Source organism: Acanthopagrus latus, chromosome 20, assembly GCF_904848185.1.
Source record: "Acanthopagrus latus isolate v.2019 chromosome 20, fAcaLat1.1, whole genome shotgun sequence".
Lineage (NCBI taxonomy): Eukaryota > Metazoa > Chordata > Actinopteri > Spariformes > Sparidae > Acanthopagrus > Acanthopagrus latus.
Genome location: NC_051058.1, coordinates 6,062,192 through 6,088,719, shown reverse-complemented (window position 1 = coordinate 6,088,719; position 26,528 = coordinate 6,062,192). Strand labels below are relative to the sequence as shown.

The 26,528-nt window shown below is 40.7% G+C and overlaps 1 protein-coding gene across 4 annotated transcripts; it reads left to right on the top strand.

The window, feature by feature from the left end:
• Nucleotides 1-233: 233 nt before the first annotated feature.
• On the top strand, nucleotides 234-26,528 carry lmf1 (lipase maturation factor 1). Of its 4 annotated transcripts, none has more exons than XM_037080970.1 (11): nucleotides 234-469; nucleotides 2,018-2,327; nucleotides 3,854-3,864; nucleotides 5,578-5,726; nucleotides 15,134-15,199; nucleotides 20,174-20,341; nucleotides 21,120-21,300; nucleotides 23,352-23,505; nucleotides 23,595-23,778; nucleotides 24,871-24,983; nucleotides 25,766-26,528. In XM_037080970.1, the coding sequence occupies exons 1-11, from the start codon at nucleotides 259-261 to the stop codon at nucleotides 25,950-25,952; spliced, it is 1,734 nt and encodes a 577-aa protein (XP_036936865.1). In that variant the 5' UTR covers nucleotides 234-258; the 3' UTR covers nucleotides 25,953-26,528. The 4 variants fall into 4 exon arrangements, with proteins under 4 accessions (XP_036936865.1, XP_036936867.1, XP_036936866.1 ...); XM_037080972.1 differs by lacking the exon at nucleotides 234-469 and adding an exon at nucleotides 534-645; XM_037080971.1 differs by lacking the exon at nucleotides 234-469 and adding an exon at nucleotides 1,663-1,803.

Genomic DNA, 26,528 nt, shown 5'->3' with positions numbered 1-26,528 from the left:
TATTATTATTATTATTATTATTATTATTTTAATTATTATTATTATTACAGCCATTATTGACCTATAAATCCAGAGTTAAAGAAAACATGTAACAATACTGGAAATTGTTTTGTTCATTAGGCTATTGTTCTAAAATTATTATTATTTGTTTTTTGAATATAAAACAGTATAATAATAATAATAATAATAATAATAATAATAATAATAATAAATTCACTTCCGCGTTTGTTTAGTCACGTGACCTCGCAGTCTGTGAACATGGCGGCCACCAGTGACAGCTCGGGCAGCTCCGTGAGGAAAAGACGCGTCGACAGCAGTAAGACGGAGACTAAGTGTGCCGACAGCAGCGAAGAAAATGAAGCGGACTCCGGCAAAGACACCGAGAAAGAAAAGGAGCTCCAGCGGCTACACACCGGGACGTACTGGCTCACTCGTATCGTGCTGCTGCGCTCCGTCGCCTTTATTTACTGTGAGCATTGCTGACAGCGTGAGCCTCCACTAGCACTCAAGTCTGAAGAGCTGTGGCGTCATTACTGTGTTGACGCGTCTGAGAAATGCTAGCTCTATTCTGTGTGAAGTGTTCAGCGCGTGGCTAACTGTGAATGAGACGTGTTAGCGTAACGTTTTGTCTTTAAAAGCGACAAAGTAGGTCACAACCTTTTCAAGTGAAGTAATGTGGGCTATTATGTGGGAGATGTTCTGCAGTGACAGGGATTGAGAAGCTGGTGATACTTGCATAGGGATTTTGGCTTGGCTTTCACAATTAAGTGTGTTTTCAGTGTGTTTGAACTCTTCCATTTAGGTAAAGGCCTATTATCTCAACGTGAAAGTCCTGCATTTAACTTTTTTTTTTATTTTTTTTATTGAAGTAGGTCAGAACTATTGGCAACTAAATTAAACATTAGAAAGTGCCAGTGTCATTGTGTTATATGATAATTACTGCTGCATTTGCCGTAATTAATAGTGAAGCTAATATTTACTGCTTTACATGTGGTTTAGTGGTTTCAAATATGTACGTAAAATTCTTACAGTCTTTAACATAACTCGTGCTCATAAGTGTATCAGTAGGATTAAGAGTTCAATTGTTCGTCTCAGTTGCAGTGAAGTAAATATGTGTAATCAAAGTACAAGTACCTCCAAAATTGTACTTGAGTAACAGTGTTTGTGTGTTGCTTTTCTGGTTAGGGTTAGTTTATGTTCACGTTCGTCAATCCAATCCCCAGAATGAATGCTGGAAGCGTACCCTTCTAATAAAAATGTGGATATGTTGAAACGATTCTTTACATTGGAACTAGACATTGGTTTTAGTTTGTTTTTCAATTTCAATGTTTTGACACCTCTGTGCTGTGCTGGTTAGGTTCAAGGCCCAAAAACCATTTGGCTACAGTTAGGACCGGGTCATGTTTTGGCTTGCCTGGTCCTGTTGCCACAAACAATACTGAAAATTGTCCCAACATTGTCCTGACATCTTGTTAACAATATGTTGTAGTACTGTCGCTTAGCTGTCAAGACACCGCCATCCTCTCCTCTTGACATTATAGTCTGTTCATATATACATGTGATCTGAACATGGTGTGACGCATATTGTAGAAATGCTGATTTGATAAGTACACAACGTAAATATTTAACATATCTGTGGTTTACAGAGACATTCAATGCCAGTAGTTTATTCTGGGAACTTAACTGCCTTCCTCCACTTCCTCTCGGGGTATTGCTGTGCGTCTTGACCAGCTACATAGAAAATGCATTACCTCCAACGTGTTCTAGGCCTGTCCTGGGATCTCCTCCCACTCAGTAATGCCTGTAAGTGGCTGCGCTACCTTTGTGGGCACTGCATCTGAACTGTCGATACAAATTAACTATAACTATTGACTATACAGCCTGTTCACTTCACTTTTCTGTTGCCATGACCTTGATGGAACGGTTAACGTTTGGCATAGAAAAAAACATGGCCTCTGATTTTGCTCATCGTATTTGTGTTTGTGCTTTATCCCCTTTCGTCTTCTCTCTTTTGTAGTGGTGGCCTTCAGCGTCGCTCACAATCAGAACAAGCAGCTGATAGGTGAGCACGGCCTGATGCCCTGCAAGAACTACCTCAACAGCGTCAAGCGCTATGTGGGGGGAAAGATAGGCATGGCCGCCTTCGCGTACACACCCTCCATCCTCTGGTTGTTAGACTGGAGCGACATGGACGCCAACCTGGACGGCATCGCCCTGGCAGGGATGGCCCTGTCTGCATTTGTCCTGGTGACGGGAATGGCCAACATGGTGATCATGGGCACGCTGTGGGTGCTTTATCACTCTCTGGTCAACGTGGGACAGCTGTGGTGAGTCTTGGATTTACACATACGTGAATACATACAACTGGGATTATATGGAAATTCTAACACTGTATAAGAAGAACCTCAAAATAAAATTATTATACTCAGTTAGGGTTAGTGTTTATTTCCATGTTATCTTTGAGTTTTGTTTTTTTAGTCCCTTTTATAGGTTTAAAAAAAATGTATTCAGGACTGCAATCTTGGTAACTTGTGATGGTAAATGAAGAGTCCTTTGGTGTTGGAGTGTTTTCTGAACAACAGAATTTAAAAAAAAATCTTTTTGACATTTGACTGTAATCAATTAGTCGTGAAAAATAACACCATATTGATCGCTAATAAAAGTAATTGTTACATAGTGGAGCTTTAGCAGCTAATGAGCTACACACACTGATCAGTGAAAACATTAAAACACAGACACTGAAAACTTAAAAACTTAAAATGTTTTACAGTGCCTTGTTCTACAGGGAAACCTTGTTCTTTAACACGTGCCACCCATCTAAACAACAATGCAGATGACGTACAACCCCTAAAAGGCAACGTTATTGCTTTACCCCCTAACAGGAAAATGTGCCCCACCACAACACTAAAATCATTCAAGAATCATACCAGTACAAATGAATATTTGTGGGACGTAACGGAACAAGTCAGATCTATGGTGGCCCATCTCGCAACACACAAGATTCAAATTAGCCACAACATTAAAAGGCCACAACAATGCTTCAGTACTGCATACCCCATGGTTCTTATTGCAGGTCAGTGTCTGCGGTGCTCGAGGGCCCTGGTAGGCAGGGTGAGCTCTACGTCATCTTCCTCAAGCCATTCCTGAGTGTTTTTTGTGGCGTGTCAGAGTGCAGTGTCCTACTGGAGGGCCCACTACGATCAGTTGATGCCCTTGCTATGAAGGGCTGAACTTGGCCTGCAGCTAGGTTTAGACTGGAGGTACGCATCGAAGAACACCTGAATGCCAGGACCAGAGGTTTCCCAGCAGAACTTTGCATTGTTAGGAGATGAAGAATTCTGTTCACTTCAAATGTCAGGGGTTTTTAATGTTTGGCTGATCGGCATGTGTTTCTTAGCAGTTGGATGGAGACCAAATACAGCTAAAAGAGAGTAAATATTGGACTTCTAATCATATGGTTGAGGGACACATGACTCCAAATGAGTGCCAGTTTAGTCCATGTGTCACCTGGATGTTTACATTGGAATTTTAGACATGGTCCTCTGCCCCCAAGAGAATGATACTGACCCTATATACCCCTGTCGGAGTTTTCTGTCCACATCAAACCTGCTTGAAAATGTGAACACAAAATACTGTAGTTAGCGCAGTCAGTTGATTTGACTGCAATTGTCCCGCTGTCCCTCCAAAGGTGACAAATCAAAATCAGTGATTGCAGCTTTAAATGAATAAAAGAAATATTGAAATTATCAAAGAGAGGGAATCCTGTTTGTTTCTCTAGTCCCTTAGTTTAATGTTAAAAGAGTACATACATTTTTTAACATCCCTCTTTGTCTGCTCTTAATTCTTGTTCTAGGTATTCCTTTGGTAAGTGAACTTCGTGATGCAAACCAAGAGCCTCACAGTTTTCAACCTTGACACACAATCCAGGACTTCCTTCCATTGTTCCTCCACAGCCATTAGAAGAAGTGGACTTGAAGCGAAGCATTATATGTGAGGCACTCAGGTTTGGATGTAATTTTAGTTTTATTTTGTGGGGAAACAAATGTAGTGAAGTTCCTCAAACTGTTATTGAGCGATATCTATCCAATTTTATTATTTCAAGAAGGTTTCTGATGGGCACACAGTAGGATTCTATTAAGAACTGAGCTCAAGATTACAAAAAAAAAAAAATCATTCTTGGGCAGCATGGAGCTGCACCGTCATGGAGCACATAAGTATCATATATTCATATGAATGTGATTAAATACAGTACAGTCACTGCACATCAATCTGCTCCAAGGCATTGGAGCGTCACTACAAGCTTTCTCATGATTGTTTCCCAAATTGTTTACTCTCTGTTATTGGATTAAAACATGGTGACTGACAGAACTGAGGTTTGCTGACGTGCAGTAAATTGCCGTCTTACTTGGTGAACCCAGCAAGCTGTCATGAACTTAATAGTGTAGAGAGAGGACCAAAAGGAAAGTAATAAGAAAGTATAAATAGGAGGTTGCATGTAGGGCTCCGGCCCAGATAAGTGGCGAGGTCAGTGGCAGCTCTGTGATTGGTTAATGACACTTTGTAGTCAGAGACGCCAGGCCAGTGTCTGTGGCTGGGGCTTGTGGCTTTTATTTCTTTTTTTAAATAACTCACTGTCTTTCTCCCCCACTGTCTAATTTCTTTTGGACCAGTGATCACCCTATAGCTGACAGTGCAGCTTTAAGTCTGCAGACTGAGCTCCTCCAATAGTTCCCAAGTCTCGACTAAAATACAGAGAAGATAGAGTTGTTGCTGTCAGAAGCAGTTGGTGCCTGGGTTAGCACGCCTGGCTGGCATTGCTCAGACCTTGTTTTAGAGTCAAAAAACACAAAAACATCACATTCCTTTTGAAAAAACGTTCTCCACCCAAGAGCTTTGACCATATAACATGATTAAATAACAGTTGTCACTGAACTGCAACAGTTTTTCACAACAGTAAGTTTGATTTTTAGCCACACTAAAAGCATGGCTGTGGAGCTTACAGTGTCAGGAGGTTGGTCTGACACTTAAGCCCAGACTGAAATATGTCAATTTTGTGCAGACATTCATGGTCCCTAGAGAGTGAAACCAGCTGACTGAAATGATTTCTTGACACTTCATCTAGAAAAAACAGCAGGTCCAGATTTTCACTGTGAAATATCTCAAAAAGTGGATTCATGCAAAGTTATGCACATTCATGGTTTCTACAGGATCCTTTTTACTGATTCTGGTGACCCCCTGACTGTTCCTGTAGTGACGTTATCAGGTTGACATTTGGGTTTTTGCATTGAAATGTTCCCCAAAACAAACAAGACCTTTGTTATATATCTTGTTGAGTTATGCTTACAGTACATCAATATAAAAGTTTGTTTAACGGTGTTTGTCAAACAAAGACAGCGGCTCTCATGAACCAAGGCTACTTCTTGTCTTCGGTTTTCGTTTGGATTGAGAGACCCCTAAGTAGCAGAAATTGTGTACCGTGTGTTAAAGTCAAATGTCTCAACTACTGTTGTATTGATCAACACGAACGTCCCTTAATTCAGAGGATAATTTAAAATGATACTGTGGTGATGTACGCAGGTTGGGAGAGTCAGCTGTTGGAGACGGGGTTTCTGGCCATTTTCCTGTGTCCGCTGTGGACTCTGTCTCAGGTTCCCCGCAACTGTCCGCCCTCCCTCATCTGCATCTGGACCTTCAGATGGCTCATTGTTCGCATCATGCTCGGAGCTGTAAGTAAATCTCTTTATATATACATACAAGGGTTACCTGCATCCCTTTTGACCAATTACTTGTCTTATTCCTAAAGCCAATCCATTCACTGTCACCAGCACCTTATTTTGAACATTTCCTAGTGTGATATCCTGCACAGGCAGAATATAGATTATAACAGGTTACAGATTATATTTCTGTCTCGAAGGAAAAGGCATCCAGGAGGCCAGCATGGAGAAATAAAGCCATTTTGCAACATTTCAATTCCCTGGGGTAATGCAGTGTTTACCCGTCTGATTTTAAACATGCTACTTTTGGTGTCTTTTGCTGTAAAACACAGCCGGTATTTGGAGATCCAACCCAAATATACAGTTGGTTGTTTGTTGTCAGGCAGTTTCCATGGTGAATTTTAGCCCACCAGCTCAGTTTCATCTGCCAGTCACTGCAGTTTGCACAAATCATGAAATGTTTTTTTTTTCAGTCAGTACTGTGAAGAGAGCTGAAACACAAGGAGTCTCTACAGACCTCATACCATTCAGCAGCATACAATGTCAACACAAGTGTTGTTTTGACCATTGAGTTATGTCATTTTCTAAATGGTAGAAAGAGATTTTCTGAATACATTTAGGAACTACGTCCATTATTTATTAGGCTTATTGACAGAAAATGAATCTCTGACCACCTGAATATTTGTTGATTTCATTTTTCAAGCAGGAATGTCTTAAATTTCAGAGTTTGCTGTCTTTTCCTATTCAGATATTAAAGTGAATTTAATATTTCTTTGGTATGAGAACGTCAGTTGGCTTTTTTTATATATTACGGGTGTAATGGTACACACAAGTCTGTTAGAACAGACACCAATTGACTGCAAAATAAAAACATAAACCATAAATAGAATTAAACGTAAAACAAATGTATTAGGAGGGTTCTCATTCTGTTAACTGAGTTCTGATGTGTTGGGTTCATATACTGGGCGCGTTATATAACTGGATTTTTCATTTCCCTTTGACCCTGTCAGTGTTAATGTCAAGAGGTGACTTAAAAGCAGCGGGGATAAGTTGTTGCACCAAAGAGTGGGTTAGCATGTTTGAAGCATTGCCAGCGACATACCGCACCTTCGTAAAACATCGCCAGCAGACAGCCTTTGTCCGGTCCTCCACTCGCGTGCCATCACCAGTATATTGTACTAGGAAGCCAAAATGCTCCCAAACAGCGGATTTAAATGAAGCCAGCGGCTCCTCCAACTCCATCACTTTCCTTCATTGTCTTTTTGTGTAACTACTTCTTCTCCTGTTATGGCTGTTTGTGGCAGCTTTTAGGCTTATTACCACCACCTGAAGTAAAGTGAGGACTCAACTTTTTTTTAAACTCACTCAGACCCTTAATACATACTGTACACTGGATCATCACCGCTGGAGAGTTTGCCATTGCATAAAACCAGGGCTGTCTATGCAGCATAAAGACAGAGATATTTTTTTTAATCTGGTGCGACATGATCAAAGAAATCGGGGTGAAGGAGCTGTGGCATTCCCTTTTACTGAAAAGCAAAAAACTACCTGAATGCATCGCGCCGCACAGTGGCTGATGGGTGTTGTATTGACAGTTGCTTAGTTCCCAGCCCGTCTTCTGCTTTGAAAAAGGAAACTTACAGCGGTCAGCTATTAACAAACAATATTTTATTAAAGGCTAAACAGTCCAGTGAAATATGATGATGAAAAGATTTTATGAGAAAAATGGAGAATGAACATGCGCGTCGAGCGCTGTCTTGTTCTACGGTATGATTAGAGTTCGCTTAGCCTCTTTTACCATAAAAGTGGACGATATGGCTGTGACTTTCTCGATTGACACTGAACAGTGCACAATAATACACAAAGCATTTTAAAGGACAGTAGGCAATGCAGTAACAGAACAGCAGAATCCTATGTTGTAGTTTATCAGCACTGCCTAGTCTAGACAGTTGGATCTGAGTTCAAACCCTCTCTGGAGTCGGAGTGAAAGGGAGGGCGTCGGCTCTCTCTCTCAATCTGGCAGATGTCACATTTTGTGTGATTTAGGGGAATTTTGCTTGGAATGGAGTTGGGTCTCTGGGAGCAGGCAAGATGGAGAGAAGTTTGCCATTGTCAGCTTGCACATATCAGCAGATTATCAGCAGAGTTCACGATTAATTGAGAAAACAGTCACCAGATTTTTTGATGATGTCAAAATTGTCATCTTTTGTTGCAGCCTTGCTATGTATGCCAGTTTATTTAATTTTTTCAAAATATTTGCTTAATCTGTGTATCAATAAATCTAATCATCATACTTCATTGTTGAATAGATGGTGCATTTCTAATAACTTCTGTCTTTTACATTAGCAAGAAGGTGTTGATGCTACCCCGTCGGAATGTATTCTATGCAAAATATTTGAAGAAGTAACTGAAAAATAGGAAAAAGAAAATCTGCTGATCAGCTCTCAGCTCAGCCCAATTGCATCAACTGATTAGATTTTGGTGACAATCTAGATATAGAAATCACACAATGAAATTTTCATTTTTTTGGTAATTTCCCACAATGCTGCATTCAAGTGCCAGAAAGAATGTCGGACGTCCAGAATCCAGTGCTCACATGCTGCATTGTCAGGAAATCCAATCCAGACGTCAAACAATGAACAAAGAAAACAAACAAACCAAAACTTCACCCAACTACTCAGCTATGTGTCGTTTCCTCATCTATATCAAATCTGTGTTACGTGTTTGGGACAATATAGCTTTCAATATGTAATGAACAGAAAACTTATGGGATGGGAGCACGACTCTTAGTGTCTTAGTGACCTTGTTGATGTAGCAGCTCAGCAGTGTTAAGTACAGTACAGCCCCTGCCGCAGTCCCTCAGTGTTTGATCCACCCTGGTCACAGTCATTTTTCTGTCTGACAGCCTGCGGTTCACCACTGCTCTGCGGCTGCCACGGAGTTTGCGCTTGTGAGGACGACATGGCGTAGCACACACTAAAAAGGACCCCTCGGTCGTAGGAAATGAGTTGGGGGGGGGTGCAAGAGCCCACCCGTCATGTTGCTCGAGTGTATTTTCGCAGCGTGACTAACAAATGTTCCAGACTGCCGTTCACATGCTTTTTTATCTCTGATTTCTGTCCCAACATCACGGTGAATGCTGTCATGTTGGCATCTGTCACATCAGTAAGGGAAAAAAATTGCATTAAGATGGTCAGCATGAATTTGTACTTGGGACTGGCTAATGTTTCTATGACCATTACTGATGGTGCATTTGAATTTATTATCCATCACCAGATGTTGCTTAATGATAGTTCTAGACAAATAAATACATTTAAAGACATATCTTTACTTAAAAAGATAAACATTAAGTGTTGTGTAGAAATAACCCTTCAACACAGAATGAATCAAATGTGTTCAGATCTGCTAAGCTAGATAAAACAGCACCACATATTGGAAGTAACTGGCTCACTACAACAAACTGCCTGTTAAGCAAACGTACACACATAGTGGTGGCGCAGCAGGTTGCCCAAAACACAATCAGTTCCAACATATGGCTGCAAAAATTAAAAAAAGGAATACCGGATTGGCCATATGTTGTGCTAAACAAGTGTTTTGACAGAGAAACATTTGCAAACAAATAAATGCTGTGCAATTATTAGCGTTGCCATTAGCATGGTTGACAAGTCTCTTGATTTGTGTGGCGATAGCAGCATGAAGGCATGATAGTTTATAATCTGGTGTTCAGGTGATGAGCGACAAAAAACATAGCTAATGTGATCTGATCCTGGCGCTCCTTGTTAGCTCAACAAGGTCAGGTAAGGTTTATCGTAGGTAAAATGCAGCATTACTCCCTAATGTGCCATTGGACTATATTAAAAATGTAATTGCAATGAATCAGCCATCTTTATATGCTAGCAGTTTTCTATTAGCGTGAAAAAAAACACACAAAAAAAAACATTTGAGGGGCTATTTTGATATGCTGGCTTATTCATAATCACACAAGGAGATAGATACCAGTTTAATCTGTTCATCTAGCACATAACTACTTCAGGCCCGTGGTTGGTATTATATTAGCTTAGCACAAACCCTGAAAGCACGGAGTACACAGATAGACTTGCTTAGTCAGACATTTAAAACTACCTTCTCCTGAGAGCTGCGCTGACTTACACCTTCTACATTGTTAACAAGCAATCTAGTAACTTGGGTTTTGTCCGTGGAAGAGTTTCTATGAAGCTAAGTACTATGATCGTGTTAGCAGTTCAACAAAACCTGTAAGCCGTTAGCTGAATCATGTTGTTTAATAGATCATAAATTCAGTAAATATGGATTTGTTGATATTTTACCTTATGTACCTTAGTGCCTTTCTTTGGGATGAACTTTGAAGTGATTCATTTCTCAGGTTTGCTGCTGATATTTAAGAGCTTCCTGTCTAAAGCACTGGCACATGCAATCGTGAATTGGATCACACATTTCGCTGCTGGCAGGAACATCTCTATTAAACACTCCAACAGTTGGAAATGGTACACTAGGTGTGGAGCTTTGGGTGTTAACTGGGATTAGAGAGTTGCCGTGAGAAGGTGTTTGGTGAGTGCAAATTGGATTGGTTTGACTGTTGCTAAGGAATTTTTAGATATAGTGTTGCTGGCATGATGACTCGTTCAGGGAGTTGGCACAGACCTGGCCAACTGGAATGAGTAGGTCCTTCTCGACCCGTACATGTGTTGATGGTGAGGTCCCATAAGCTTGTGGTACTGCCGTTGCACAGTTGCCATAACCTTTTGAGAAAAACATTTTGTTACCTGTTGAGCAAGTTTTCCTCTCCTTAATGTACAAGAAGTTACAAGGAACAGTCTAGCAGTCTGGATTATGAAGATTGTTGTTTTGTTCTGCAGTGCTCTAATTGGATTCTTCTTTGTGATATTCAAAGATATAAAGAACGTTGTTCCCTTTGAAAAATAATCTGAAGTGATTGCATTGAATCTGGAGTTACAATTTAAACCTGCATTCACACATTTTTCAGCTACCCAGAGGCAGCAGAAATACAAGTTGTGAACAGTGACAAACTGTATCACCACGTTTTAGGTTAATAAGATGAACATGCTGGCGAACAGTCCACTACCCATTTAGCCCTGCTTTTAGTTTCCATTAAAATGGAAATATCTGCCTCTTTGGCTGCTAAATGTTTGACTTCCTTCATCAGCTAATTGTTGGCCTGCTGTTTAGTGCTAATTAAATAGCTTGCTTATCATATGCAGTTTATCACTGCTTTTTTTTGCATAGAACAGATGCATAATTTGACTGAGAATCTTTGAAAAAAGAAAACGGCACTAAAGGCTATTCTCAATAGAAGCTCTTCTCCTTTGGCAATAGTCTGAATTATGATTTCTGCTTGGAGTGCTCTCCTACTGTTGATCTGATTAGTTGAAGTTCTAAGTTCTAATCAGGGTATTACAAGTTACTATATGCTGTAGGTGTGAATCTTCGTTGGCTTTATGATTTGATTTGACTAAGTTTCAGCTGCCAGCAATTCAAATGCAAAAACCATTCTCTTTGCATCTCAGCGTATGTTATCCTCAGTGATCTATATTACTGCACATGAAAATGAAAAGTGACTCACTTGATTAGTGATTGTTGTGGGTTAGAAGTCATGCTCAGTGTGGGTCTTGTCCAGTTCTTGCTTCCCAGCAATTCATCATAAAATCCGACAAGTGTCCCAAGATGTCTGTTTAAAAAAATAGTGAGTTTTCTTATCGCTCACAGATGAACCCTGCCTCCCTCCGACATACCTCCTACATAAATAACGTTAGCCTAATTCCACAATCAAAAGCATTTATCAACAATCATCATAAGTTGCAGACTCTAGGTTATCTTCCACATCCGGGTCGCGGGTCAAGACATTTCCCCACCTCTGCTCTACATTAGAAAAATGCCATGACTTGTCTTTCAAATTGCTGAATCCAAATGAGCTGCAGTATGAATAAGGGCCTGCTGTAGTGTTGCCGCCACGGTTCCTCATGCGTTTTCTTTTTTAAACCCTGTGTCATTGTCGGCATCCAGGGTAAACCTTTACTATGCCAGTCTCTCACATTGAAATGCTGCGGTCTACCTCATGCCATTTGCATTTTTGTCAGGCTCAGTGCACCTGGACGACGGAACTTGTGGTTTTACCCAGAGTTGTTTTGGAAGGGGCCAAGTTTCTTTTTTTAGCAAGGCTGAATCAGTTCACAATGTGACTTAATGATATAACGTGTTGACAACATTTTTCATGATCTATGTTAGTAATGAAGTTGATGGAGGATCACACAGTTTTCATCTGACAGAAAAGGAAATTGTCCAAACAGACATCCCTATATCAAGCCAGGTCTTTGACGGTTAGATACATTTTGCGAGCAAGTCTTCCTCCTCCTGTAAATGTGTTGAATTCACATCATTCACATCCTTTTCGTCAGTGCTCCAGACACTCTGGGCAGACTGCTATGTTTCTGTCTGAGGTCTGTGTATCAGTTTGTAATTGATGACATTACAGGATCTCATGACTGAATTGAATTATCAGCGACATCTTTGGCCACATCATTCCAACAGCCAAGGTCATAATCAGAATGAAATGTCCTGGTTTTTCTAAATCTGGTTAGAGAGGTCATCTGCTGATTTTTTTTTCCACATTCCATGCCAACATGGGCTGGGCTGATGTGTCAATATTGACAGCCTCGTGTCCTGGATAGCGTAGTATTTACTTAGTTCATTTAATGAAAAACAGGCCCTGAGCAGAGGAGTTTGAGATTTGTTTCCTATTTCTTATCGGAAAATCCTCTCTCAGACACTTCAAATCATAGTTATTAGTATCTTTTTTTAAAATTTATTATGTGCCTCATCCACCTCACCTAGTGGTTTCCTTTATTTCCCAAAATGCCTTTGAACAACTCCAATCAAAGGCAGGGAGTAAAAAAAAGGTTTATAATTACCACCCAAGCCTTGTGTGTTCTTTTGTCTTTAGGTCAAAAGCAGGCCTAGATCTACAGAAGCATTTAATGTTGCACAGCACTTTTATTCCCTCCCCAACACCCTGTATACTTAGATTCATTAGTGCTTATTGCCGGTCCGTATGGGCTGCTCTCTATTAGTGGAAGGCACATCACACATCTGTGAGCTGTTGCTGAGGAAACTGAAGGTCAGTACAGCAATGTGTTCAGACGGCAAACAAATCTGATTTGTATCTTTTGGATTTGTCCACTTTGTGATTTTAACTGAAGACACGGGGTTCAATGCCAACCATGTACTTCTACAGCATTTTATCAAATTATCTTTGAAAAACTAACTTCCTACGAAGTATGCAGTACTTTCATAGTAACAACTTTTATCAAGATCGCTCTTCAAGGCATCCACAAGCTGCTTTTGTGGTGAATCATAGTGATTGCGTTATTTTATGTCTTCTACCTTCTGTTTCCATATTTATCACAATTAGCAGATGACTAGCAGATACAGCAGTAGATTAATGTAGCCACGACAGCTATGCTAACTCAGATGGCTCTTCAGCGGGTGATCTGTTGTAAACATGCATTGTGAGCTAGTGGCACGGCCAATGAGGAGATTATGATAGATTATGATATGAAAATAACTATCTTGCATGCAATACTTTGTTTTAATGGAAAAAATTACACATTCATGGGCTATTTCAAGTCTGACTACAGATTGTAGGGCAATTATAAACCTGAGAAAGAAGATCAGTATTGAGATTGTGGTTTGTGATTGTGAAATACTAGATTGTGATAGATTCTTTGGCCAGTTTTGACAGCACCTAATTACACTCTTGCTCTTTAAAGCAACAAACTATCAGAAAGAGTCCCAAAAAACTAGCCAGTTATTCAGAACACATATTTTAGAATCTTTAAGTTTAAGATATTCCACAAAATCACAGCTGCAAGAAAACAACCTTAGATGTTTAACATAGAACAAACACCTGTTATTTAGATTCTATAATGAGGAAGAGGAATTGCATTTTTTTTCTTTAGTGTCCTTATCAAGCCAATCTGTTGACTGGTATCCACAATTGCCGAAAGCCATTCAGCCTTGATTTTAAATTTACATTGTTAAACAATTTGTTGGTGAGTTTGGTGAAAACTGTAACTGGATTTTGAATACAATTTAAAAGCAATCAAGAACCAATGTGAATCAGAATCAGAATCAGTATTATATCAGAATGTATTGCAAAGCCAATATCGTATGTAAAAGAACAATGTACAATTAACAATGTACAACAATGTACAATGGGAGAAATATGATAAAAGGAAGAGTGCGACTGCATAACAAATAAATATGTCTGACAATTATATAAAATACTGAAGGAATCCAACTACATTTCATTGTATGGTATTTTTTTCTTTTTTTTCTTTCCCTTTTGTTACCAACTGTTGTTTTGTCCTTTTGTGAGGATATATTGTATGTAGTCATCGGTTTATTTGTATGAAATTAAATCCAAATATATGTTTATGTATATAAAAAAGAGCCCATAGACGCTCCATCACCTGTATGAGTGTGTGCTGACAGTGCTGACATTTGCTGCACCAATGTTAGCTCTGTGTTGGACAAATAAAAAAAAGAATGACTTGAAAAGAAAAGGTTTAGAGTTCGCCAGAGGGGAACATGAAGTGTGGAGAGGAGAAGAGACGAGTGGTAACAAACAGCAGCGGGAGAGAAGAGAGGACGAGCAGACACATTGCATTAGCAGAATCAAACTTTTGGCCGTTATTAGATTACATATAATTTTTAAATGCGAGAATGGTGACTGATGAATTGCAAATGAATTTACCCTCACCAGCACACTCGTGCAATCATTTACCACAACCCCTTTTATGACGGATGGAAGGACTGGGGGTAATTAAGAAGTACATTTCGACTTGGGAGGATTTGTGAATAATAATTTTGTCATTTGTCATTGTGTCACTTTGTGTGACGCACTCAGAAGTCATTAAGAAGCCACCAATGTTGATTAAGAAAGGGACTTTTTTTTTTTTAGCTGTTTCATTTGGATTTACCCCCCATATTAGGCTGTCTGACTACACATATTCTGTATAAACGCATCACAAATCAACTGAAACTTCAAACTCTTGGGGGTTTGGTTAATGAAGTAATGTCTTTGGTTTGAAACGCATCTGTCCCATTTGAAACAAATTATATCTTTATTTACTCTAAATTAGCAAGGAAATCTCTTGTTTTTGAACATGTGTTCCAGTCACGTATGCGTGTTGGCGAGTAAGTCCTAATTAGGTTTGTTGTATTTGAACCGTTTCAAGTAAATACTGGATCTAGTTGACTGCAGTCTGTAATCTGATTGTGTAATTGACTCTCGGTTGTTGCTTGTTAGATTTTCATCAGCGCGGCTCGCTAAATATAGCGCATCGTAAACTCTAACACGTTCATCTGTCTTCTGTCTCTTTCAGGGTCTCATTAAGATCAGAGGCGACAAATGCTGGAGAGACCTCACCTGCATGGACTACCACTACGAGGTGTGTGTACGGAATCTGTTTAATGTGTGTATGTGTGTGTTTCCCCGTCGTGACGGTCGTGCCATTGCAGTACATAACGCACATCTTTCTCACTGTCACGGCCTGCATCCGTAAGTTGATTAAACTGACTGATCTTTTCATCAGCTGCCGGGCTCTGCTTTCTGTCCTCTTTGACGTTCCTTTCACCTTTTTTTCCAAAACTGTCATGACTTCAGACTTTAAGGAAAAGTTATCAAACAATCCAATACATGCTTTTTGAGACTTAATAGTTTTTCCATAAAAATAGCATGTTAGGGACAACAGGTTTATTAACCAGTTAGTTCGGCTTTGATTATGTATACTTAGTGTTTGCATCAGATAATGCATCAGAAAAAACCTTTAAAAAATAACTTTTCACACCAGTAGACTTTTACTTTGTTTTCACAGTTGGAATTAGTAAAGTATGTAGTGGTTTAAAGTGTGAAATATTTGTAACAGAATTAAGTGAGTTAGCACAAATTTAGAATACTCAAGTACTGTAAAATCTTGAGTAAATTGCAAATTCTAAATTCTAAACACTCATGCAGCCCAGGATGACACTGAGTATAAGACCCCTGATTTTGAAAGTTGGAGGAGATTCAAGCCAACTCTGGTGAGGTGATGCCAGGTACATCCCAGAGAGGTCGGGCTCACCCCTACAGGCCGAGCGACCAATTAACCCTACCTCACTTTTTTGATGTGTTGAAGTGAGAACCTTCTTGTTGTGAGGCTGCAGAGCTAACCACTGAACCGCAGTGACGCCTCATGATGCAGTTTTTGCAGTAGTACAGAAATCAATGCAAAGTTGATGCAGAATGAGAGATATCTTTTTTTTTCTGAAGCCACACATTTTTCTTCCTTGAATCTGACGCATATGGCACCCACAAAGCAACTCCAATGCTGACAGTTTATATTGTAATATAAGTGTGTGAAAGCATTTATGTTGTCTGAGTAGAACATTCGGTACTTTGTTGTTCCTTCATGGGAAAAGTTTGCTCGTGCACAAGAAATTATGCAGCTGGCATTTCCAGACGCGACAACAGCGAGAGAGTAACAGCGTGGTTGTCTTGAGTGAAGGAGGAAACAAGAGAAACTGATTTTTCTCAACATAAAATCCCAAGGCTGTTTGTTGACTTCTGAGAAGTCTTGTACAGAAAAAAAAACACAGCAATGAGCTCTGACACCAAAGATACCACTTTAAAAAAATCAAATTACCAGTCAAGACGACACTTGCTGCGTCTTATTTTGAAATATTCCTGCAGGCAGATGGCCAGCACAACTTGAGAAAAGGCCTAAATCATCCTCTGAAACACTAGTTTGTAAATTTCCCCAAAGGCCTCTTTTTCTTTGCCGAGCTAAACTTCCAACACTGATCCAGATGCACAAAAACACTGCGCCTTGGCTTTGTGTCCTGAGTGATGACAAGACAGCAATGAATTCACATCAGGCTAACCACACCAGGGCAACACATTATGGTGACCGCTGTCGTGGGATTCAATAAATCAGCGTCTTGCACAGACCCTGAGGTTGTGCAAATCCCTTGTTTGTTTTTCCCCTGTGGGACACTCAACCACCGTGACCTACTCTGCTCTGTGTTTCCAACCCGCAGAGGGAGGAGGGCCGTGCATCTTCTGTAATTAACATAGACAGGAATACACTGGCTCCGATGGGACTTGATGACTGTAGATGACACTCTAACATGTTTTATGAATACAATATTGAATAGTACACAGTCTGATGTACACTGGGGATGTACAGACCTTGTATATGAACATTTTGTGGGGGAAAAAAGCTTTTTTTTTCTGGTGCACTGCATTGTAAATCTACCGTGATTGTAAAACCAGAGGGGTGGTACAATGAAATATGGGGTAGGATATTTTATCCGCTGCTGCAGTTTATTATCTCTATTTCGTGTTAAATATTGAGCAGTTTCGGATCATCTTCCTCTGTGATATAAATCAAATGAAACACAGGGGAAATCATCCCTTGGTTGAACAACTCTGTACAAAATATGCATATTCACCATTGTGCTTTATGAAGAATGTGATCACAAGGTCACAAGTACAGTTTTACACTTTTTACACTACAAAGGGATGATAAGAAAAAATAGTGAGATTTCCGTGCAGACTGATAAACTATGCTTAGTCAGAAGCAAGAGTTCAGATATGACATGCTATTACAGCAGCTATGCTAACCTTAGCTTTGAGTAGTTACCAATAGCACATTGATTGGTCCGATTAACTGTGGTCACGGCAAGAGCAAATAGCTTGAAGCCTGACAAAATGGATTTGGTCTGTATGAACATGGCGTTAGTCTCCATTTTTAAAACTCATTTTAAACCTTACAGCAATGTGTTTATAAATGTAATACAGTATAATCATAACTGTAATTACAGATTTGGATTGGGCCGCCAAAGAATTGTACGGTAGCAAATGTTTTTATGCCACTAAGAAATATCTGCATAGGTTTATTTTTTTAACCATCTTCATGTTAAACGCTCTTGAATTTTGTCCTTCTCAATGACTGTAATTATTGAAGGAAGAGTGACCCAATATAATTATGCAGTGGTGAAGGAAACTTGAAGGGAACATTGAGCCTGTCACTGACAATTTACACAAAAACGAGAGCAATTCACTGATGCATTGAAACCATGACTTGGTTGTTTGTCTGTACCATTTTACATAGAGTACGGGAACAGTAGGTTGTTAAACAATAAAGCAGGACAATGTGGACCTTCTGCAGTGGCGGCACCGATGAACTGTAACAAGGAGAATCATCTGAAACATCGAAATGTCAGCTCAATTTTTTTTTTTTTTTTTTTTTTAACATGGAGACCAGCGTGCTGTGGCTTCCAATTTACCACTCTGTGGTTTACATACTGGACAGTATATCTGTGTCTCGTGACAGCCTTATGCTTAGACTCGTGTGTGTGCCCTTTTACGGTTTTAAATCAGTTCCTTTCATGTGGGTCTTTATTGCGTCCATATGCACTGCCATTCTATTTTTAACCACAGCTGTATATCAGAAGATGCTTATAGTGTTTATGTGGACAAGCTAGCAAACATCTGCTTATCACACGGACTGCAGGTAATGCACCATTAGCATGGATTCTTAGTCATTTGTCTGTCTGACTGACAAAAGTTAGTCATTCTGCCTATAGTTCTGTCTTTTACTGACTCCTGAGGTAAATATCTGGCTATTTAGCTGCTAAATGCTCCATCTTGTTCACCAGCTACTCCCTAGCATTACCTGTGTGTCATTCGGTTGTGGTCAGGTCATGTACAGTAGGATCAGAGCTTTCCCGCTGAAAAAAACGCCACCTGCTGAAGCTGTAAGCAACATTTCTGAGAGAGTTCATACTCAGCAGTAACGTCATGGGTCATATGGAAGATGACTTGGAAGATGCTAAAACACCCCTTAAAGCTGAAATATGATATAAATGCTTACAAAGTATATTCAGTTTTTTTAAGGGATAGTTATCCTAAATATGAAAAATACATAATTTATCTTGGCTCCAGTCCTATTTGTCCATCTAGCTTGATTCAGTGAGAGCTGAAGAAATTATGACCTGGTTACTGAACATAATCCACAGACCTTCGACACAGACAGCCAACAATCATGTCACTGTTTAAAAAAAAAAAATATGTGCCTCTACTGAGGGAGTAGAGCTTTGTGGTTGTGACAGTGCAGCATTTAAACATTATTTAAGTCCTGCATGGCTTCATGGCATCCTGCACTTTTTCTTCTGCAGTATGATACAGAAAGGAAACTTACTGCTGATGTGTTGAAAGAGCCATTCTGGTTCCACTGTATTAGAAGGAAGACTCGGATCTCTAAAACTCAGCAGCTCGCACCAAAACAATCTATGGATTGACTGGACAAATCAATAGCATTACAGGTGAGAGGAAAAATACGACTTTTTATTAGGGGGGGAAATGTCCCTTTAAAATGTCATTAAATGGATTCTACTAGAAAACTGGTTGTCACCTGACAAATCATATTGCTATATGGACCTTATTCCATGCAGGGTGAGTTTCCTTGACCTGCTTTAACCTCAACTGTCACTGGCCAGTGACGGAAGCCACTGGCGCCGGGTGAAGCCTTATTAACCCCCTCTGACACAGTGCTCCCTTATAAACCTGCAGAGAAACTGCAGATCCTCCTCCTGTCCTGGCTCTCGGGGGGCTGCGTAGATGTGTTTCGGCATAGTTGGTGTTTTGTTTGCATCGGTTTGTTCCTTGTAACGCAGCTAGTTTACAGCCCAGGTGGGGTTGTTTGGTTGTCTGAGGTTACAGGCTCCTTGCCCTCGGATTTCCACAGCTGTTTTGGTAAGCTGCAGGCTGAATGACCCCTTTTTCTTTTTTTTCCCCTCCATTCCATAAAAATAATAAGAGCACAGACGAGCGTGGCAGTGTCTTGTTTTCTCTCCCCCCCCCACCACCTATTTCTGTGCTATATTTACTTTTCACCACCTCACCTGAGACTGTTTGCATGTTCAGCTATTACACGGTTTGCATGCGACCACATCGTACACACACACTTAATCATATGTACACAAACACTGCACAGCTCTGTATGAAACCTCTGAGAGTGTTTCTTTGGGGGGCGGGGGGTGTAGGTGGGATTGCCTTGATTTAAATAAAGTTCCATCTTTATTTAGACATGGAAATGTTTCCCTCAAGGTGGAGCACCATAAATTACTCTGCATCCCGGCTCGGACGAGATTTTAGAGCCAAAGTAAATCAGAGAAAACATGCATTTTAAGCAGAAGAAGGAGTCTATGTTCCGAAGAGTTATTACATTTTTTGAAATGCATAAGTGCGTAGAACAGAAATGCTGATTAAAGATCATGATTATCTTGACAAACGCAGCCTTTTCTGACACATTCGCTACCTCAAAGCATCGTCTCAAAGACACTCCGGGTTTCACTCTCCGGCCCTTCCGTCTCTTCCCTAGACCCAGCCGGTTCCTAACCCCATGTCGTACTACATGCATCGCTCCCCGTGGTGGTTCCATCGCTTCGAGACGCTGTCCAACCACCTCATCGAGCTCATCTTCCCGTTCTTCACCTTCCTGGGCAGGCGGATGTGTATGGTCAATGGAGCCGTCCAGATCCTGTTCCAGGTAACTCGCGCCGTTCACCCACTCACAGGAAATGATGGCGACAAACACCAGCGCAGGTGCCAAACCTGGCCCATATGAAGTTCATGTAAGCTCACGCACTGTGTGTGTATAGCAGTTGTTACTCTGGTTACAGCTCCTCTGCTTTTCCTCATATTACGCATCGTTTCTACAATTTTGTCCAAAACCGGACCAGTGCAGTGCCCGGTGCGGGTTTGGGTAGAGTATCCGTGCTCAAGTTGGTAGCCATGCAGATGATTTAGTTTTTATGTCATTGTTGAATAATAAAAATAAGAATAAGAATAATGTGTACATCATAACCAACCTACAAACACTTCCGGTGTATTGAGGTGGAGTTATAAGTCTCAGACTGTTTTTTGCCTTTTCAGGTTTGTTACACTGCATTTTTCAGATAACCCAGTGGGTATTTAAAATGTAAAAAATACACAGCAGAGGCAGTAATGTGAGTTTAATTGTTCTGTCAGAACATTATTATTACGTTACACATGATTCATGGCAGATTTAAGGGGGATGTTTTATTACATTTATCTGTGTTTTATCGGATTATCCGTCACCGTACGCTTAAATGTAATTTGTGCATCATGTGCTGGGGATGCCAGAGCTCCATGTTAATGTATCTCAATGTAGCTGGGCTCAAAATAAGTCAGTTCTCACCATCCACATCTAGGCCGAACTCCTCCACGTGATGCAGTTGCATGATAAATTTCTCTACACTGCCTGGATGTTGTTTGTATCTGTTGTCTTGTGTCTTGCACTACAGGTGGTTCTGATAGTGAGTGGGAACCTCAGTTTCCTCAACTGGCTCACCATTGTTCCCAGTCTGGCCTGTTTTGACGACGCATCGCTGGGCTTCTTGTTTCAGTCCAGAGGGGGAGCCAAGAAGGCGGTGCTCGAGATACAGAATGAGGGTGCAGCTGGACAGACCCCCACACCAACCAAAGGTAGTCAGGGACCGTATTCAATCTGGTGGCTAAAAGTAGCTCCTAACTGGCTGAGTCAGCAGACTGTCCTAAAAATAAAGAGCGAGTCAGTCCTAATAACAGTAATTCACAAATCTTTTTTAATCAAATGAAAGTTAGCTCCTAGTTCTGAGAGATATTAGAGGCCGTCCAGAGGACATCACGCTGGTGTCCTGTTAAATTACACCAATACAGATTTCTACATTTTCACGGCAGCTAGTTAAAGTGTAGATGAAACAGCATGTTGAGAGTTACTAGCTTCTGCATCGTGACCTATTCCTGAGTGGCTGAAATGGTTGGTAGGTGTCATAAGAAAAAGGAGAATGACTGAGAGAGATAAAGCTTATCTCCATGTTGTTTCTAAGGCAGTGCACTTTAAAATGCCTTGTGCACCATCTGCAGCTGTGAACCAATCACAGTGTTTGTATTCAGTAATTCTTGAGTAGAAAACCTCTTCATTATGCACAAGCTTAAATGTGTAGTATTGGCGAATACATTTTAATCAAACTCTTGGTTTTCATGACTGAATAAACTGAATTAACAAACTGACAAGTTTCCTACTGCTTTACTTTGTTTTATATGTGGCGGACCCTGCCACCTCTCTAGCTTCAGACAGTGTTCTAGGGACCTTATTAACAGCTTGTTTATTCACTTATCGAAAAAAAACAAACTAATATTTCTGAACTTGTATTATTACCTCATTAACAACAAGTATACAGTGGCCCCTCACATCACAGTGCAGTGTTTCAGCCAGCAAACCTGTAGCTGTGGTACCCTGAAACCCTGAAAAATGCTAGAGCCAGCGTTTTATGTCCCTTCTGGGTTACTGCAGAAACGTGACGGTACCAAGCGGCGGACTCTGTGATGGGAGGACCTGCTTCCTCCATCCGGCCTAATTGAAGTTGTTCCTTGTGCTCCTTTTAATTGTTGAACATTTTATTTCACATTCACTACCACAGACCAGCCAGCTGTCAACCAATCACTGCAGCCATATCATGTAAGGTCATTCATGAAACATGACATCAGCCCTGGCCCTTCTCTCAGCTCCTTACTAACAGTGTCTCTCAGTGGCTTTGTGAATTGGTCCTCAGAGGATAGTTTTAGGGCTGTTCTGGAGGACTGCCAGCGGTGAGATAAGATAATTTGTAAATCAGAAAAATCTATGAGTCATCATGAGTCATGGCCATATGCACTGTCCACGTCAATAAAACAATTTATATATTTTCACTTTTTTTTTAATGGTTGGTATCTCATTTTGGAATCCAGTATGTAAAAAAAACATTGGTATCACTAACAGTCAAGGCTTGTACAACCGGCCTGTAATGGGTCCGGTCATATTGGAGAGGGAATTATGGGAAGAAAGGGGATTAGCACTTGGACAGCTGAGTAGCTGGGAAAAGCATGACATATGGTTTATTGGAATTTAATGTGATGTTGCTAACTTTTTTTTTTTTTTTTTTTTACAATACAGACCAGTTAGAATGTGGTACAACAAGACTGGCCCCTTCTATAATTGGTCTCATCGGACCCATTAGTGTCTTTACTTTATTTTAGGGTGTTGAACATAAAATAGGCTTCTACCTGCAGTGTGACTGCGTTTTTAATCATCCGAGCAGACGCAGAGAGTGTGAGCTGGTGTGAAGAAAGTTTGCTTTGGATCGCGCTGATGTGTTTTACATGTGCGGATAAGCAGGCAGACGCAGGTAGTGAGGAGCTGGCGCGGACGCAGCCAGCGTTTGTCAGTGCCAGCCGTCCCATGATCTAACGGGTCAAACCTTTTCCACCGAGGAAGTGTTAAAGTCATCACGCACATGTTTAATAGGGCTTTAGCAAACATGAAATGATGAATCCCCCTTCAGGACCAGACACTACCAAATATGTCCCCTTTTATTTGAGCTACTTTAGGCCAAACAGGAACAATTACGTGCATTAAAATTGGCCAGAACATTATTGCTTCCAATCCACAAAGCATGTTTTTCATGCATTTCAATCTTCCTGTTTGTGCGTGTGTGTACATACTCTTTGTAATCCAGGTATGCTGATGCGTCGGGTGGTGAACGTTTCTCTGGCGGTTCTGATTGGCTACCTGAGCATTCCCGTGGTGCTGAACCTGCTGAGTTCCAGGCAGATGATGAACACGTCGTTCGAGCCGCTCCGCATCGTCAACACCTACGGGGCCTTTGGCAGGTGCAGTATAGTCAGGGGGTCACTGGGGTTGGAAGGGACATCTGTAGATCCATCAAATATACCTCAACAGTACAATTACCTCTCTTCAGCATTACCAAGGAGCGTACAGAAGTGATCTTCCAGGGCACTCTGAGCCAGGATCCCAAGGACCCGGAGGCTGTTTGGGAGGAGTACCAGTTCCTGTGTAAACCAGGGGACATTTACCGCCGACCATGCCTCATATCGCCCTACCACTACCGGCTGGACTGGCTCATGTGGTTCGCTGCCTTCCAGGTGAGAAACTAAACAATAGTAGGACATCATGTATGGAGTGAAGTACACTCCCAGCCTATAACCTCATTTGCTTGTCTTCATGACAGATTGGGAGTATGGATTTAGATTTTGGCTGAAATTCGTGGCAAAACTGATTTTGTGTTGTTCAATGCGTCTCAAGGTGTGAGATTTTCATCCTGTCACCTCTGATGATATCAAGTTAATGAAGCTAAAACAACAGTTCTCTCCTTTTTTAACTGGTTTATTAGCAGAATTCACATTTTTTACGGCTTATTAGCCAAAAATGTGCAGCAAACGTCGTCCGGTAGTGCTGCTTATGTCCTCAGCTGCTGCTGGACTCCGAACAACAACCAAGAGTAGATCACATCACACTAGTTCTTAGATCTTTAAACTGGATTCCTGTTTGTCAAAGAAAAGATTTCAAAATCCTGCTGTTGGTTTATAAAACGCTGAATGGGGCCAAAACACATTTCTGATCTGCTGCCACGTTATGAACCATCCAGACCTCTGAGATCGTCAGGTACATCCCTTTAAATCAAGGCAGAAGACCTTTCGGTTTGCCACTGCTTTTCACTGAAGTAATTTTAAAGCTTTGAACTGCATTATGACTTCTATTTTCTAGTCTTGTCTCTTTTAAACCTTTTCTATTTTAGCCTATTCCCTAATTTTTAACTTGTTTTAATGCATAGTTTGTTGACATCTTCTTACTTGTTTTCAACTGTATTTTTAAAAGCAATTCTTAATGTATTTAATGTTAATTTTATGTTCCTGTAAAGCCCTTTGAGATGCCTTATGCTATATAAATAAACTTGCCTTGCCCGTTTGTCTTGCCACTAGAGGGCAGTATTTTCATGTTACTAACCTCAGCTGAATAAGTTGACTCTGGGTCTGTCTCTCTGCATCTTATATGACAAACACTCTTTTACCTCATCTTCACTCTTCGTTGAGAGCCTCCGACAGCAATTCACATTTCCCCTCCTTTCTTTGTCTCTGCCCTCCTCTTTGCATTTTCCACACTTACATCTCTGTCACAGCCTGTGTTATTTTTGTTGGTTCCAGTTTCTAACAGCCTGTCTCCATGTCTTCATACAGACCTACGAGCAGAGCGAGTGGGTGATCCACATAGCGGGACGTCTGCTGTCCAATGACAGCACGGTCCTCTCTCTGCTCGACCACAACCCCTTCCAGGGTAGAGAAACTCCCAGGTGAGCACAGAGCACAGGGTGGCAGCAGAGATCCACACAGTGCATCTTTGTAATATTGTCCCATGAACTCATTAAAATGCTCCCATCATCTCTCAAAAAGAGCAAGTAATCTCTGTCTGTCTGTCTGTGTGTGTTTGTGTATGTGTGCCTCAAATATCTCTGCAGATCAGGATCAGACTGACCTGAGATTTTCAACATGGCTGCTGCTAGTTCAAGTGTCCACAATAGAGATCTTTGAGAGATTCGTGACATATAGCATGTTTGGAGTGTTATATAGTGTTTGGTGTAGTGTGTTTTATATGGAAGTGAATCTGTTCCATAATTCAAATTGAAATGGATTAACAGAAATGCCTTTTTATTTTCAGAATATAGCTGCAGTTTTTGACTCATGAATGAGTAATAAATCATCCAAATTGCATTTTCATATTCTTCTGCGACACTGCTCATTTTGTCACACGACTAAAAAGAAAACTGCTTTTTTGTTGTCAAGCCCGCCCCCCCTGCAAAAAATGTTCCAAAATTCAATTTGAATTCGCAATCCCAGAGAGAGTGAAGGCTGTGATGGTAGCATAGACTGTGGTACGTGTTTTCAGAAACAGCGGGGAAATCACCACCATGTCCACTTGTGTACTGCGGTCAAGCCAGCCATGGTTCACAGTTGCTTGTTCAAATCAGTAACACATTTTCACAACACATCATATCTGGCTGATTTTGAGCTGGGATTTACGATAGCTTTGTTTCATGTGAAACTAAACTTCTGTCTGTGTCTTCTTCCTTGTCAGGTGGGTTCGAGGGGAGCATTTCAAATACAAGTTCAGCCAGCCGGGCAGTTCCAGCGCAGCGCAGGGCAAGTGGTGGCTGAGAAAACGCATTGGTGCTTACTTCCCTCCCGTGGACCTGGAAGGACTCAGAGGCTACTTTCAGTCCAGGAACTGGCCACATCCACACATACCACGTAACAGGAACTAAAGCCATGGAGGAGATCAGATGCGATTAGATTTTCTCAAACTGAAATGTTTTATGGAGAACTTTTTCATAAAGCCCGATGTCAAACATCATGGCATCTACATGACTTATCTATTTGTCACAAATAATCACTGCCTTTTGTATCTCATAAAACCAGCTCAGTGAATTTGATTGTGACTGACTGATCTTCCAATATTAAAAACGGTTCCAAATCAAATTATGTTTACTCTTTGTTTTTTTCCCTCCAGTGAGGATGGGAACATTTTGGACAGGCTGAAAGCTTTGTGGCTGTGTCAGAACAGATTTCCCTATTTTCACTATTGTTTGGCAGACAAGCTTTAATTCACAGTAACTCGGTGATGCATTCATATTATCTAGCAGCTAGCTTGCAAATGCAACCTCAGAATGGTTAGCTGGTCAACACTCATGTCAACTTAAAGCTATTGCTGTGTTGGTTTGGCCCGTAAAGAACCGAACACTTACTGTAGTACGCAGCTTCTCACCCATATCTATGTGGCTGATAATCACTGATAACTCCTATTTAATTGAGTCATAATAAAAAACACTGTCAACACTCAA